This window comes from Octopus bimaculoides, chromosome 17 (assembly GCF_001194135.2).
Source record: "Octopus bimaculoides isolate UCB-OBI-ISO-001 chromosome 17, ASM119413v2, whole genome shotgun sequence".
In the NCBI taxonomy this organism is placed as follows: Eukaryota; Metazoa; Mollusca; class Cephalopoda; order Octopoda; family Octopodidae; genus Octopus; species Octopus bimaculoides.
In genome coordinates, this window is record NC_068997.1 from 27,693,677 (window position 1) to 27,707,572 (window position 13,896).

At 36.2% G+C, this 13,896-nt stretch overlaps 2 protein-coding genes across 2 annotated transcripts in view; one reads left to right on the forward strand and one right to left on the reverse strand.

Moving 5' to 3' along the window:
• Positions 1 to 11,817, reverse strand: part of LOC106872650 (serine-rich adhesin for platelets) — a 126,757-nt gene extending 114,940 nt beyond the window's left edge. Inside the window, exon 1 of the mRNA XM_052974137.1 lies at positions 11,674 to 11,817. The gene's annotated coding sequence lies outside the window, so the exon portion shown is untranslated. The remainder of the gene's footprint in view (positions 1 to 11,673) is intronic.
• A 111-nt stretch (positions 11,818 to 11,928) lies between these two features.
• LOC106872653 (28S ribosomal protein S10, mitochondrial) lies at positions 11,929 to 12,790 on the forward strand. Its single transcript, XM_014919716.2, has one exon. It carries the CDS (start codon positions 12,068 to 12,070, stop codon positions 12,695 to 12,697), a length of 630 nt encoding a protein of 209 aa, XP_014775202.1. The 5' UTR covers positions 11,929 to 12,067; the 3' UTR covers positions 12,698 to 12,790.
• The last annotated feature ends 1,106 nt before the right edge of the window (positions 12,791 to 13,896 follow it).

Genomic DNA, 13,896 nt, shown 5'->3' on the forward strand with positions numbered 1-13,896 from the left:
GAGAGAGAGAGAGAGAGAGGGGGGCAGACAGAGACAGAAGGTACATAATTAAATTCTTACTATAGTTTAATGCATCTTTCCAATTAACAGTGCTTCATTAAGATACCTGTGTGAAAGTATTGTGTAGATTTAATTACATAGCTACACATAACAGACTCCATATTCTTTGCTATAGTAAGAATTGAACATTTAAATGTTTATGTATTCATGCACATAACTACAACACACATATATAGAGTTTGACTACATTATCTAAAGCGTCCTTTTGTCTGTTTAAGACATGTGATGTCATAAATATTTGACTGCTGCTATTTCTACCTGGACCAACAAACAAGATGCTGTTATTGATGCCAATGTTGTTACTGTTGCTCAATCGAAAGCTAGCCTAACTCCAGCTGACCTATGATCACAAATGTTTCAGCAGTGACCATTCTGGTTTTATTTCAGACCTACAGTATCTAGAACTACATTATTCAATGTCTCCATTCTGTTTAACAGCCCAGTGGAATTTCAGAAAGATCTGGAGGACATTTCTAGAAGGTCAAATGACCCCACAGACGTTCCCTTTATAGTTATTGTAAGCGAGGACAATTCCGTCAAACATGTACATTTTGCAGGAACTTAATTCAGCATACGTAACAAAGACAGTCAACCACTATGTGGTAGTTTAACCTGCTAGAAACAATAGTTAATCATTCTCAAAATCATACTATACAATATTAAAAAAAAAAAACCAATACATTGTTGAACAGTCTCTGATACACAAAAATGTAGGGTGGTCATGGTTGAAGTACCTTTGCCAGCCAAACAGACGTCAGACAGATGCATGCAGCTAAACAGACCTCAGACAGGTGCAACCAACTAAACAGACATCAGATAGATCATCACCACCACCCTCATCATTTAATGTCTGTTTTCCATGCTGGCGTGGGTTGGACAGCTTAACAGGAGCTGAACCAACTCCAATTATTTGTCATAATATTTCTACAGCTGGATGCCCCTCCTAATACCAACTACTTTACAGAATGTGCTGGGTGCTTTTTACACGATACCATCAGGGGTGTGCTTATGCAGCACTGACACAGGTGTGTTAATGCAACACCGACACAGCTGCTTTTTAAGAGGAACCAGCACCTGAAAGGACCAGCCTGTATGTGTGGAAGACAATGATTTTGCTTAGCATGACACGACTTATCAAGTACAGCAAATCGCTACATCTCCCAGTCCCTTGTCATTTCCTCAGTGAGGCTGAAGATCCTTTCTCACGACTTCGTCCCACATCTTCCTGGGTCTACCCCTTCCACAATTAGAGACCGACACTTCTTTATACAGCTGTCCTCATCCATACACATCACATGACCAAACCAGCGCAGTTTTCTCTCTTGAACACCTGATGCCTCTTATATCCAATTTTCCTCTTAAATCATTTACACTCTGTGGTGCATGTACAGTGACATTACCCATCCAGCAGGGCAATGCCAGCTTCATTTTTTTGAGCTTTTGCAAGTCCTCTGTAATTAAAGTCCATGTTACACAGCCATGTAACATAGCTGTACATACATAGGCATCATACAATCTGCCTTTCACTCTGAGGAAGAGGCCCTTAATTACCAACAAAGGTAGAAGCTCTCTGAACTTTGCCCAGCCCGTTCTTATTCTAGCAACTCTACTTTCAGAACTTCCTCCTCTGCTGCTAACTTGGTCGCCTAGGTAACAAGCTATCTACCACTTCTAATGATCCCCTCAAGTATTTGAGGGAGTCTACTGCCTATGCATTTTTAGTGCTTATTGTACCTGCACATTTGTCACACACAAAGATTATATATAGAAAAATAAACCAGATGGCTATGATTCAAATGCATTTGATGACAGGTCCACTTGTTCAAGGGCTGACCTACGACTAAACACCATGTCATTTTAGTGTAAATGAATATATTACAATGTGTTTAAGTGAAACATGCTACAGTTTATTTTTTTATACATTCTGTAAACATGTACCTATGTAGTCATTAGAAAGTGTATTTATGATATGCACACACAAACACATATACGTGTGGATGTATGATTGTAAACATGTATGTATGCATATATATGGAATATGTGCATGCATGTCTATATGCATGTATACTGTGTGTATATATGTATGCATATACATGCATGTATGCATATTCCTTACAGACAAATACCACTTTGTCAATCAAATAGAAAAAAGACCATATGCACACAGCTGATCCCTTTTCATCATTGGTCTGTTTAATTGAGTTAGAAAGGAACAAAGCAGAAACAAATCTTCACTTATATGTATACAAGTGTGCGTATATGTGGGTGAAGTTTTGTTTATGCTGCTTTAAAGATAAAGTATCTGACAAACCATGGAAAGAACTCGACATTGATAAACAGTGTGGATAATTTAACAAATGTATTGAAAATTAATTGCTACATATGGACAGATGTTTCACTCCCCACCAGAAAAGACTCTCGATCATTAAACAGGTACAACTGTTCTCATACATAATTAACTGAATCCAAAACTGAAGGGAAACCGTCAGACCATGATATTAAGAAGGCAGAGGGTTCTTAAGTGTGAGGAACAGTATACATAACAACAGACAATCTTATGTTTGTAACAAAACTATAAAGTGTAAGATAAAAGTCTTAAAGTTTGGCAAAGGATTGTAATGTCATTTTTATAAGAAAGATTTCAATGATTGCTTATTTTTAAAACTGCATTATGGGGTAAGTATGAAGGGCTAGATATGATCAGTTTGAACATATAAAACTAGTAGAATATTTGGGGTGGATATGGCTGGTTAAAATGCTAAAAGGTTGAATAAAATAGTAGGAATTCCATCAATATACATAATGGTGAACCCATCTCTCTAGGTCTGACCATAGCTGATTTCTCCCAGAAAGAAAAAACAGGAGAAAGAGAAGAATCAACTTTAGTATTTGACCAGTACTTCGAAAGGGGTAACCTCAGTGAAATTTGAATGTGGAGTACAGAGAAATGGAATGAATGATTATCACAAAGCAATTTATCTAAAGCCCCAACCAATTGGCCACCTATTCTACTTACATGTTTCAACATAATTAAAACTGTTAAAAGAAATGATATGAATGATCTACAAGATGGAATTTATAATATAAAAAGAGAATAGTTAATAATTATGAAGGCTGTTATTTATAGTTTTATAACATAATTATATTCTAGCAATGACTTTCTTTTACACCTGTTTTTTCTGATTTCACATACCCATCATAAGCGGCAGCACCTACACTATCATTTCTATCCAAGCTATTCATTATTGAAGTTTATTCATGCTTTATGGTAAAATCATTCCATATTAAACTTTATATTTTAATTTCATGTGTATGAATCTTTTGATGATATTCAATATGTATACACGAAGATTCATTTTTTTCTTCTTTACTTTAATGTAATGAATTTGTCAAATGAGATAAAGTTAACAAAAATTTATCAATGTGAGTATACTAAAGAGGTGAACTATCTCCGTGTTTTATAGATTCTGAGGTAACATGTTGAGATTGTTTATTGACAGATATTACTCGCAAATAGAATCACAGATTTTGGCTGATGATACTGTGTTCATGGTGTATGAGTAATCTTGTTTTTTCGATTCCCATATGAATGAAGATAGAGAAGTGTCTAATGGTTAGAAAGGTCTGTATTTACTATAGAGAACTTTAAAAGAGTTTGATGTAAGTCCTATTTTAGATGTGTTATGTTTGAATTTCTTGTTTATATATTATCTACTTCACTACAGTTTTGACTTTGGTGGGAAGTTTTGTCTGGCTAGGGCAATTCCAGTTTTGGTTGATGTTGCTCAACATTGGTTTCTTTTGTGGAGGTTGGGAGAAGTGAAGTTGGAAGTAATTCAGTGGGCAAGTTTAATATTATTTTCATTAGATAATTTATTGTATCTATGGAAAGGGTGGGAATAGTTATCAATTTGAAACATATGTTCTGCTGTAGTTCTATGTGCAATGTTGAAAGGGGACTATACCAAATGATGTTCCGTTTTGTTTTGCTGCTTTGAGTATTTCTCTTATTTACATATGTTAATTTTCCTTGTACCCAATTTTAGCCAATACATCATTGCATTAAGAATATCAACTTATTGGCAGAAAATTTTTAGTCTCACTCTTTGTGACTTTTTATCTGTGAAACCTCATTAATGCAGAAGAACTCTAATAGCTTGTTGAACATAATCAACTTCTTAGTGAAGCCAAAGTGAACCAGTTTCAACTAAGTGAATATTTTTAGCTACTTTTATCATTATTCTTCCTGCCCTTAACTGGTATGAATTGTATAAATCTCTTCTCTACTGAACACCAGCGAAAGCATGACTATTCGCATAAATATTGCTCATCTATCAGCTCCAGCCATTAATTTTGACAAGTGTGATCTCCCACATCTTCAACATATACAATGCAAAGTAATCATGTCTCTCCTCTCCATCAAGAAATCTGTTCCTGCTCATTCTTTGGTATTTTAACCTCCAATCTCCTAGCATAAAGTCACCTCCCTCTCTACTGTAGCTTCACTCAGTTGGGATTTTAATCTTGTGAGTTACACGGTAACCTCACTAGTGCTGGGACCACAAAAAAAAAATGCACCCAGTACACTCTCTAAAGTGGTTGGCATTAGGGAAAGCATCCCACCGAAGTAACAATGCCAAAACAGACATTGGAAAACAATGTAGTTCTCTAACCTGTCAAACTATCCAACTCAGTGTGGAAGATGTTAAAAACATGATGATGACTGCTGTCTCATTTAACAACAGCTCAAAATAATTTTCAAGCCTTTCTTAAGTGTTAGCTACAGCACTTTTGTTATTCTGTATAAACATTATAAGTACCAGGAAAGATAACGTCTTCTGGGCAGTTTCCTCATATTTAATACATTGCCATGTTTCCTGTATCATCATCGTTTTAATGTCTGCTTCTCCATGATTGCATGGACTAGATGGAATTTGCTGGAGTGTATTTTTTGATGGACAACAAACTTTGTTTCCAAGTAAGATGATAATTCCCCATGACAAGATATATTTCCAAATAAGGCTGGAAACTGACACTGCTTATACAACAGTGTCACTCATTTACAGCTGTCATACAACATCAAGACAAGGAGGCACATCCACAACACAGGAGTTTCTTTCAGTTTCCATTTACCAAATCCACTGACAAGGTTTTGGTTGACCCAGAGCTAGAGAAGAAGACACTAGCCCAAGCCTAAGGTATCATGCAGTGAGACTAAACCAAAAACCATATGGCTGGAAAGCAAACATTTTAACCATACAGGTTGTTCTTTCTAACTTTTAAAGAAAAACCAAGAATTATATCATTTGAAAAAATGCTGAAATAGCTTTCAAACAAACATGTAAAAACTTTTAATCATTTCTTACAAAAACAAAGTCCAAAAGCTGAAATATCAAAGTAATTTGATTTGTTCCTAACTATAACATTTCATGTTTTTTTTTGTTTTTCTTTTCAAAATTAAAATTACTGTAATATTGTCATGAGAGTGAAATTGATATTGGCAGGGGGAAGTAGTGAAAAAAGAAGTGAAATTAAGTTTAAATATGAAGACAGGATGCATAATCATCATCGTTTAACATCCGATTTCCATGCTAGCATGGGTTGGACAATTTGACTAAGGGCTGGCGAACCAGATGGCTGCACCAGGCTCCAATCTGATCTGGCAGAGTTTCTACAGCTGGATGCCCTTCAGATTGTATGTTGCCTACATGCATGGCACTGAACATAGGATGTGCAAGTATCAGAGCGAAATAAAGTATGCTTTGCTGGATTATAGTGCTAGTATGAATAAGTGTGGTAACAGATGAGCTGAGAGATAAACAGTAGGGATTAGTTACAGTATACGAGACTACATTACTATGGATAGGTGATATGTATGGATGATATAGGACTAACACTCAAGATGCTAGAGGAGTTGCATATGGTAATGGGGTGGCTAGATGCAAACACCTGGTCATGAGTGAGAACCCCCTTAACTGTTATCAAACAATCACACATTTCCTTTCAGGTGCACAAACACAAGTTATCCTTTAATCAGGTAAAAAAAAAAAACTTCAAGGCTGCAACTATCAATGCTGGCACAATGAGGTAAATATGATGAGATTATGGAGATGTTACATGCAAGAGGTGGGATGGAGGTGAACCTCACCCAGACTTTCCACAGACAAAGAACATTGGTTCAAATTCTTCTGGGTAGGTAACAATGCTAGTTTAGGTGTAGAAGGCATACTGGTGACTGAAAACGGATAATGTAACTGAAGTAATTAGAATGTGTAATTAAGCTTAGACTAGTAGGCAAATTAATAGCAACTGTTATCTCTGCTTACATATCACAATCAAGACTGGTTGACATGGTAAAAGGACTCCTGTTATGATGTACTTTTGTGAGCCACTTTGATAACAAATAACAACTACATCATTATTTTGGCTGGTGTCTTTACTGAACATATTGGATACATCGAATGGCTCTCTCAGAGTACATAATGGCTATAGACATGGTTCCATGAGGAAGGATCAAGGCTTCTAGAGTTTTGTAATGCATATGAACTATCCATAGGAAACAAGGATTTCAAGAAATTAACTAACCACTTGATTACTTTCCAACCAGGCAAATATGCAAGCCAAAGAGTAGGTGTTCATTAAGGCACAGCTCTCAATCCCTTCCTATTTATACTTCTCCAAGTTTTAACAGATGAAATGGGGACTCTTTCATACTGATGACCTAGTCTTTGCAGCAGAGTCTGTGAAAGACTTAGAGAATTCTAGACATGGAAGCAAAATCTGGCATTCAAAAGCCTCATAGTAAACTTGGTGAAGACCATGTAGAAATGACTCTTCTTTCATTAGGGAAATGGTCAAGCATGATAGTAGGGACCTCCATGTATTGTACACAATATGAACTATGTACAGAGTAGTGAGATTATAAACAAGCAGATGGTGAATAAAAATTTTGTAAGATGTAGATATACAAAATAGTTAGCAGTCAGAGCAGCAGTAAAATAAATTCTTTTCAGTGCTTAAAAGGATCTGTAGGAGTAATGATAACGTTTATTACCTGGACAACCTAATCAACAACAATTACCATAATAAAGACAGGACAGAATAAGTTCAGAGAGTTATTACTTCGGTAAGCAACAAATAAATTCTTTTTCAAGCGAAGGGTAGATTGTATGTTATGTGTGTACAAAGTGCAATGCTGCATGGTAGCAAGACATGGGCACTGAACACAGAGGATGTGTAAAGATGGGAAAGAAACAAAATATGCACGATATGCTGCATATATAATGTTAATACGCATGAATGACTTGGTACAAATGAGCTAACAGATAAACTAAGTATAAAGGAATCAATTTTAATGTGCAAAAATGAAGATAGCATTACTTCAGATGTGATGCATATAGAAGAGGAAGACCAAAGAGGACATAGACAAAAGTGGTTAAAAGCTGATTCGAGGAAATGACAAAGAAATATAACAGAAGCAAGATGCTGTGCTGGAAAGAACCTGTCCAACCTATAGGAAAGCAGATGTAAATGTATGAGAGAGGAGACTGCATTGGTATGGGCATGTATTGTGGATGGAAGATGACAGCTGCATAAGCAAATGTCAAGTGCTCAAAGTGAATGGTATCAGAGGGAGACCAAAAACAGTATGGGATGAAGTGGTGAAAAATGATCTCAAGATGTTACATCTGATGAAGGAGATTATTAAAGACTATGTTAACTGGTGATATGTGGTACTGCAGAAAACAATTTCCAGTGCACCCTTCCCTTTGCCTATGGAGTATCCTCTCTGCACACATCATTGTACATATACATTTCAAACCTTCTCGTACCCTCTCATCTCTTGTACCATGACACTCATAAACTGAAAGGGAAGTGCTTGATTTGTACATATTGAATATTTCCCTTTTGCTACTCCTCTTTCCACCCAAATCCCAAGTCATGACGCATAAATCAGGAGTAATTACAGGCTAGCAGCCTTTACCAGCTCTTCTTGACTTTCCTGTCACCATGCTCTTTTAGACATGTTACCATGACAATATACTCTGGTCTCATCATCATTTATCTTCTGCACCATTCCTTCCATCCATAAATAATGTGAAGTAGCACTGCATCTCCTACTCCACCCCATCTTTTGCCCTTATCACTCAAATTCTCTCTCACTAATTCCTTCACACTACCTCTCCCTCTCATTACCCACCTATGTATAACAATAGGTAGCGCTACACTCACTTCTACTCAACTTCTTCATGCTACCTTTTACTATTAACACATTCCCTAGTAGCAGCCCTACCTTTTCCCAACAATAAACTTGTGTAACTCTAATAAGAACTGTCTTGAATCCTAACCAACTGTCCAATACATGCTGGCATGGCAGACGGACTGACCCATCCCATCACTGGGTCCACCTGCTCAACCAACTCCAGCATCATTATCATACTGTCCTCTTACCCTTCTCCTTCCATATAACTCTGACTTTACTTTTCCCTTTTTTCTGTTACCATCCTCTCACAATAAACCTGTTCCTTTCCTTCACATGATGATCTCTTTTGCTTTGCAAGCTACAAGGCAACACTAACAGTGCTGGTGTCATAAAAAGCACCTAGTACATTGAATGTTTAATAACTGATCTGAACAACAAGAAAGGAGGATTTCACAAGGTCCTTTAGTCTTGTTGATGGCAAGGCACCCTCTAGAGTGCTGGTGCTACAAAAAAGTGCATCCAGTACACTATGTAAAGTGGCTGGTGACAGGAAGGTGACATTATAGAGGAAGGCATGGTCCTCCAACTTTTTGAATCCTATTGAACAATCCTATCCATGACAGCAAGGAAAGCAGATATAAAAAGATGATCTCTCTCTCACACACGGCTAAGTGTGCATTGTAATTACATGCCACATGGTTTGGGGTCCAGTTGAAAGAGATGCCATTAGGAATAAAGAATGTATGCCAAAGGAAGTGGTTGCAAAGAGTGGAGAGATATCTGGTGAAACAAAAAAGTATGATGAAATAAGTAATTCCTCTTTCAATTACAGGATACTGCAGTAGTTAGAAGAGTGATGGAGGGATCAGTGATGACAGAGAATTGAGAGAGTGGTGGGGACAGCATGATAGAAGTAAACTGGGTAAAAGGTCTGGTTGTGTGCATACACATTACGCTTTCAGAACCTTAGTCTCACCATGGTGGATGGATGTTCTCAAGCACTGCTTATTGCCAATCATCATGGTCCTTTGTCATCTCTCCTCGGAAGCCATCAGTACTTCACCCATATCTTCCGAAGTTTCCCTCTTTCACAAGCTCCATCCACATTAAAACACTTGTACAGCTGTCTCTATCTATACACACATGTCCATACCAGTGCTGTCATTTCCCTTGCACGCCATATCTGATTCCTCTTGTGCTCCGTTTTTCTTTCACCATATATTGTTACTTCATTGTTCATACACACTGATGTTACACCTTCAGTAGAGAATACCAAATCAATTATCTTTCTTGTCTTCACAACCCCTCTGCATTCAGGGCTCATGTCTCATTACCATGTAGTTATGCAGTTCATACATAAGCATCATACAATCTACCTTTCACTCGAGAGAAAAACTTTTTTTTTTAACAAAGGTAATAGCCCTCTGAACTTTTCCCAGATGTCTTGGATATTTCAGATTTAGCATGGCTTCTATGGACGGATGTCCTGCCTAACACCAACCACTTCTTAGAGTGTATTGGGCACACTTATCGTGGCCCCAACATCTATGAGGTCACCTTGTAACTAGAAGGATTATAAAGAGCCGCCACGACTGCGAGCAAGAAGAGGAATGAAGGTGAGAAGTTAATGTATGATGGAAGGAGGGTGGTAGCAATAGCAGAGAGACTGTGTGTGTGTGTGTGTGTGTGTGTGTGTGTGTGTGTGTGTTGGGGAAAGGAATAATTAAAGGGAGAGAAAAGGAAAGTGGTGAGAAGGAGTCAGAGAGTATTAGATTGTAGAGTGGGTTGAGTAGGAGAGAGATGTGCGTACGTGAATATACACACACATACAGAAATAATATATGTATATATACTGCATATAATATATACCAGACATATATACGTATATATGTATAAAGCGAGAGAAGCATACACACACAATATATATATATATATATATATATATACACACACCAAGATCCACAATATGTTGTGTGTGTACACAACATAACACATAATATATGAAACACACAGGCATACATGAATTGCACATATACATAACATATATAAGTAACACCAACATGAAAACGCACCAGAGACATTGTACACACACGCATACATTATATACACATACATTACACACAAACACGACATACTATAGTCTCTTTTTCTTCCTCACTCTATACGCGCGCGCGCATATATATATATACGTAGAGATAGACAAACCCAATATGTATTCATACACACACACAAAGTGTGTAAATATAACATACACAACATAAAATCATATATATACACACAAACACAATTTATATAGTCACTATACTTAGATGTAGATACTCTACAGAATACTATATTTTACTATATGGAACTATATCGACACTATATAACTAAATAGGCTCTATATAACGATATACAGACATTTTACCTATATAAAAACTATATAAACACTATATGTCTATATATAGACACTACGGCGGTGCCCCAGCATGGCCGCGGTTCTCGATCTGAGCTGAAACTAGTTAAGAAAGTACTATGTATATAGTCATAGAGCATACATTATATATATCTTTATATACACACGTATGTTTATATATTATACACATTATATAGACACAATATATGCATATATAGGCGATCTTTAATATATACGACAATAAAGGCATATATTATATAGACACAATATATGCATATTATATACGAAATGTACATTTACTCTACGTATCCATTACATACACACATATATATATTATATATAATTACAATATTTTATACACATAAATATATATATCTCTCTCTCTCTCTCTCTCTATATATATATATATACACACACACATTATACGTAATATATAATATATACAAACTAATTTATCTAAAATTTCTAAATTACACATAATATATAGATTGTACAAATTTATTTTACACAAAATTTATTACATAGACAATATACATAAAACTACTATAACGCATAATACAATATATATATATATATGTATACATATATAAATCTGAGTGTGTGTGTGTGTATACGTGTGTGCTGACTGCTAGTCTTGTTTCGCCATAGCAGCAGTCGTTACAACCAAGTAGAGTGAAGAGTAAAAATATGGACATAGCTGGTCGTGCTACGGCTATATATATATCTATATACATATATATGCACACACACACACCACTAACAGAACATTTTTGTTTTCACTGACTAATCAACAATATATAAATAACAACATATATAATTCTCTGTTTTACGTGCGTGTGTGATGCAAGACTATTTTTTTTCTCCTATCTTCTGCTCACATTTTCGACAAGACAGAAAAATGTTAACCTTATACAATGTCTACGAAGATTTGAAATCAAGTTTATTTTATAAAAGCGTGCTATATGTTCTTTTATAGGATAGCAGTAGTTTAGTTTAGCTTCAAATCTTTACTTACCAGTCAAATATTTTCGTTGGAAATAGTCAGAGTAATAATCTAAAACATATCAAAGCCATAGCAGGCAACAAAGTGGAGTCATCTTGTCAAGACTTTTCTCTTTTTATATTTTTGCTTTCCTTTCTTTTCCTTTACCTCTATCAGTTTGTTCGGTAGTTTCCGTCACTCGATCGGAATAGAACGATTTATCGTTTCGTCAATTTCCGACAGTTTTCGGTTCTACGACTTCTATTTTGTCTTGACTTTTACTTTACAAGGAGGGAGGTGAAGGTGGCGGCGGAAAGAAGAAGAAGAAGAGGAATGAAATGGACAAAAAAAAAAAGAGGAAGTGACGTATCGGAAGTGACAACAGCTAACGACCATTCTTCCTTTAATTTGTGCAACGTCTAATAATATGAAACTTTTGACAAATATTTCCAAATTATGCCAACATGTCTCTAGAAATTCTCGATGCACATCTACTCTGCTGTTCCCTATTAGGCTAAATTCTTTAAAATGCAGCCATTTACCACGTACGCCTGCCTCCATTTCCAGCTATACCCCTGTCTCTTGTTTCAGCCATGGACCGACCTCCCCCAACATAAAAGAAGATAATATTGTTGTAAATGGTAATAATATTAATGATCAACTGAGCGAAACTGATACAGAACTGGACTGTTTATATCGTAAAATCCATCTGGAAGTGAAAGGACATGACCCGTCTGTTATCAACAGCTACGAAAAATTTGTTCGGATGGCCGCCGAGGGCCTCGATGTTAAGATCGGTCGTGTATTTACACCGCCCAAGGTCATAACACGATATACTCTACTAAAATCTGTTCACATATATAAGAAACATCGTGTCCAATACGAAAATCGGACTCACTTTCGCGTCATAGAATTTGTTCATTTAACAGGATCGACGGCTGATACCATTCTGGAGTATATACAGCGGAATTTACCCGAAGGGATGGCCATGAAAGTCACCAAACATCGGATAGAATCTTTACCCGAACATGTTGATGCTGCTACTACAGAAAAATAAGCTACAATTCATTTTATAGCACCCTGAAATGCTTTAAGACTTTTGTAATTTATATGGGTTTTTTATAAAAAAAAAAAAAAATCAAACCGTAAATTAACTATTGTTGTTTTTATTGTTTGTTTTTCTTTTTCTTTTTGTCGATGAAATTTTGTGAAAATAGCGAAACGCGATTATTCTTGTCTCCTCTCTTGCACACAGCATACTTATTTACTTCGTGTGACCATTGGTGAACAATAGCGCCGTTGCAGATATATTACACAAGATAAAAAGAAATCAATAGTTTATTGCATTTCAGTGGAAGAATCACATTGGAGTATCTATAACTCCACAAAAACAAACATTCGTGAAGCACCATTTTTTTTTTACTTTTGTGTGAGTGTGCATAATATATATATATAACATATATGTATATATACATTGTTGCTATTATGTTAGACTGTCGGGTAAATTTTCAGATTAACACCCGCACGATTTTCACTAGGGTGTTAGGGTGGCAATTCCGTCCCTAACCCTAACCCCCTAGTGAAAATCGTGCGGTGGTTAATCTGAAAATTTACCAACTGTCGTATGTCCAAATTTGGCCAAATGCGTTTTTTTTTTCTCTTCTATATTTAATTTTGCTTGCAGTAACCGGTTGTTTTTGGTCAAACCATCGTATTTCCAGCTGCTTCAGATGCCAAGATATAAAAATTGTCAAAAGTGTAGTAAGTCACGCAAAACGACAGTTTTGCAGAAATATTTCTAGCTGAAAATGTCACACATGCATTATACACTCAATAAAGTATTATACTGTTGCTAATATAAAAAAAAAAAATAGAATGGTGAAACTATTTTTTCGTTTTCTAAAAAAAAAAAAAAGCAACGTTTTAGACTTACGACACTTTTGCATAATAGCAACGACATATAATTTTAATTAAGGAAAAGCGAAGTCGGATCAACGGATATACTTAAAATATATAATTCTTCGATATACAATGGGTTTTTCTGTATGCTATGTTCTATTAGATGTTGGTCAACGCGAGACTTCCACAGCTCTGCAAACGAACCCAGGAGCAAGTGATTGCAGAATAACATTTCCTATAATGGCGGCGAGGAGCTGGCAGAAACGTTAGCACGCCGGACGAAATGCATAGCGGTATTTCGTTTGTCTTGACGTTCTGAGTTCAAATTCCGCCGAGGTCGACTCTGCCTTTTATCCT

Coding starts and splice junctions, on each gene's coding strand:
- LOC106872653 (XM_014919716.2), top strand. CDS start 12,068: ATGAAACTTTTGACAAATATTTCCAAATTATGCCAACATGTCTCTAGA.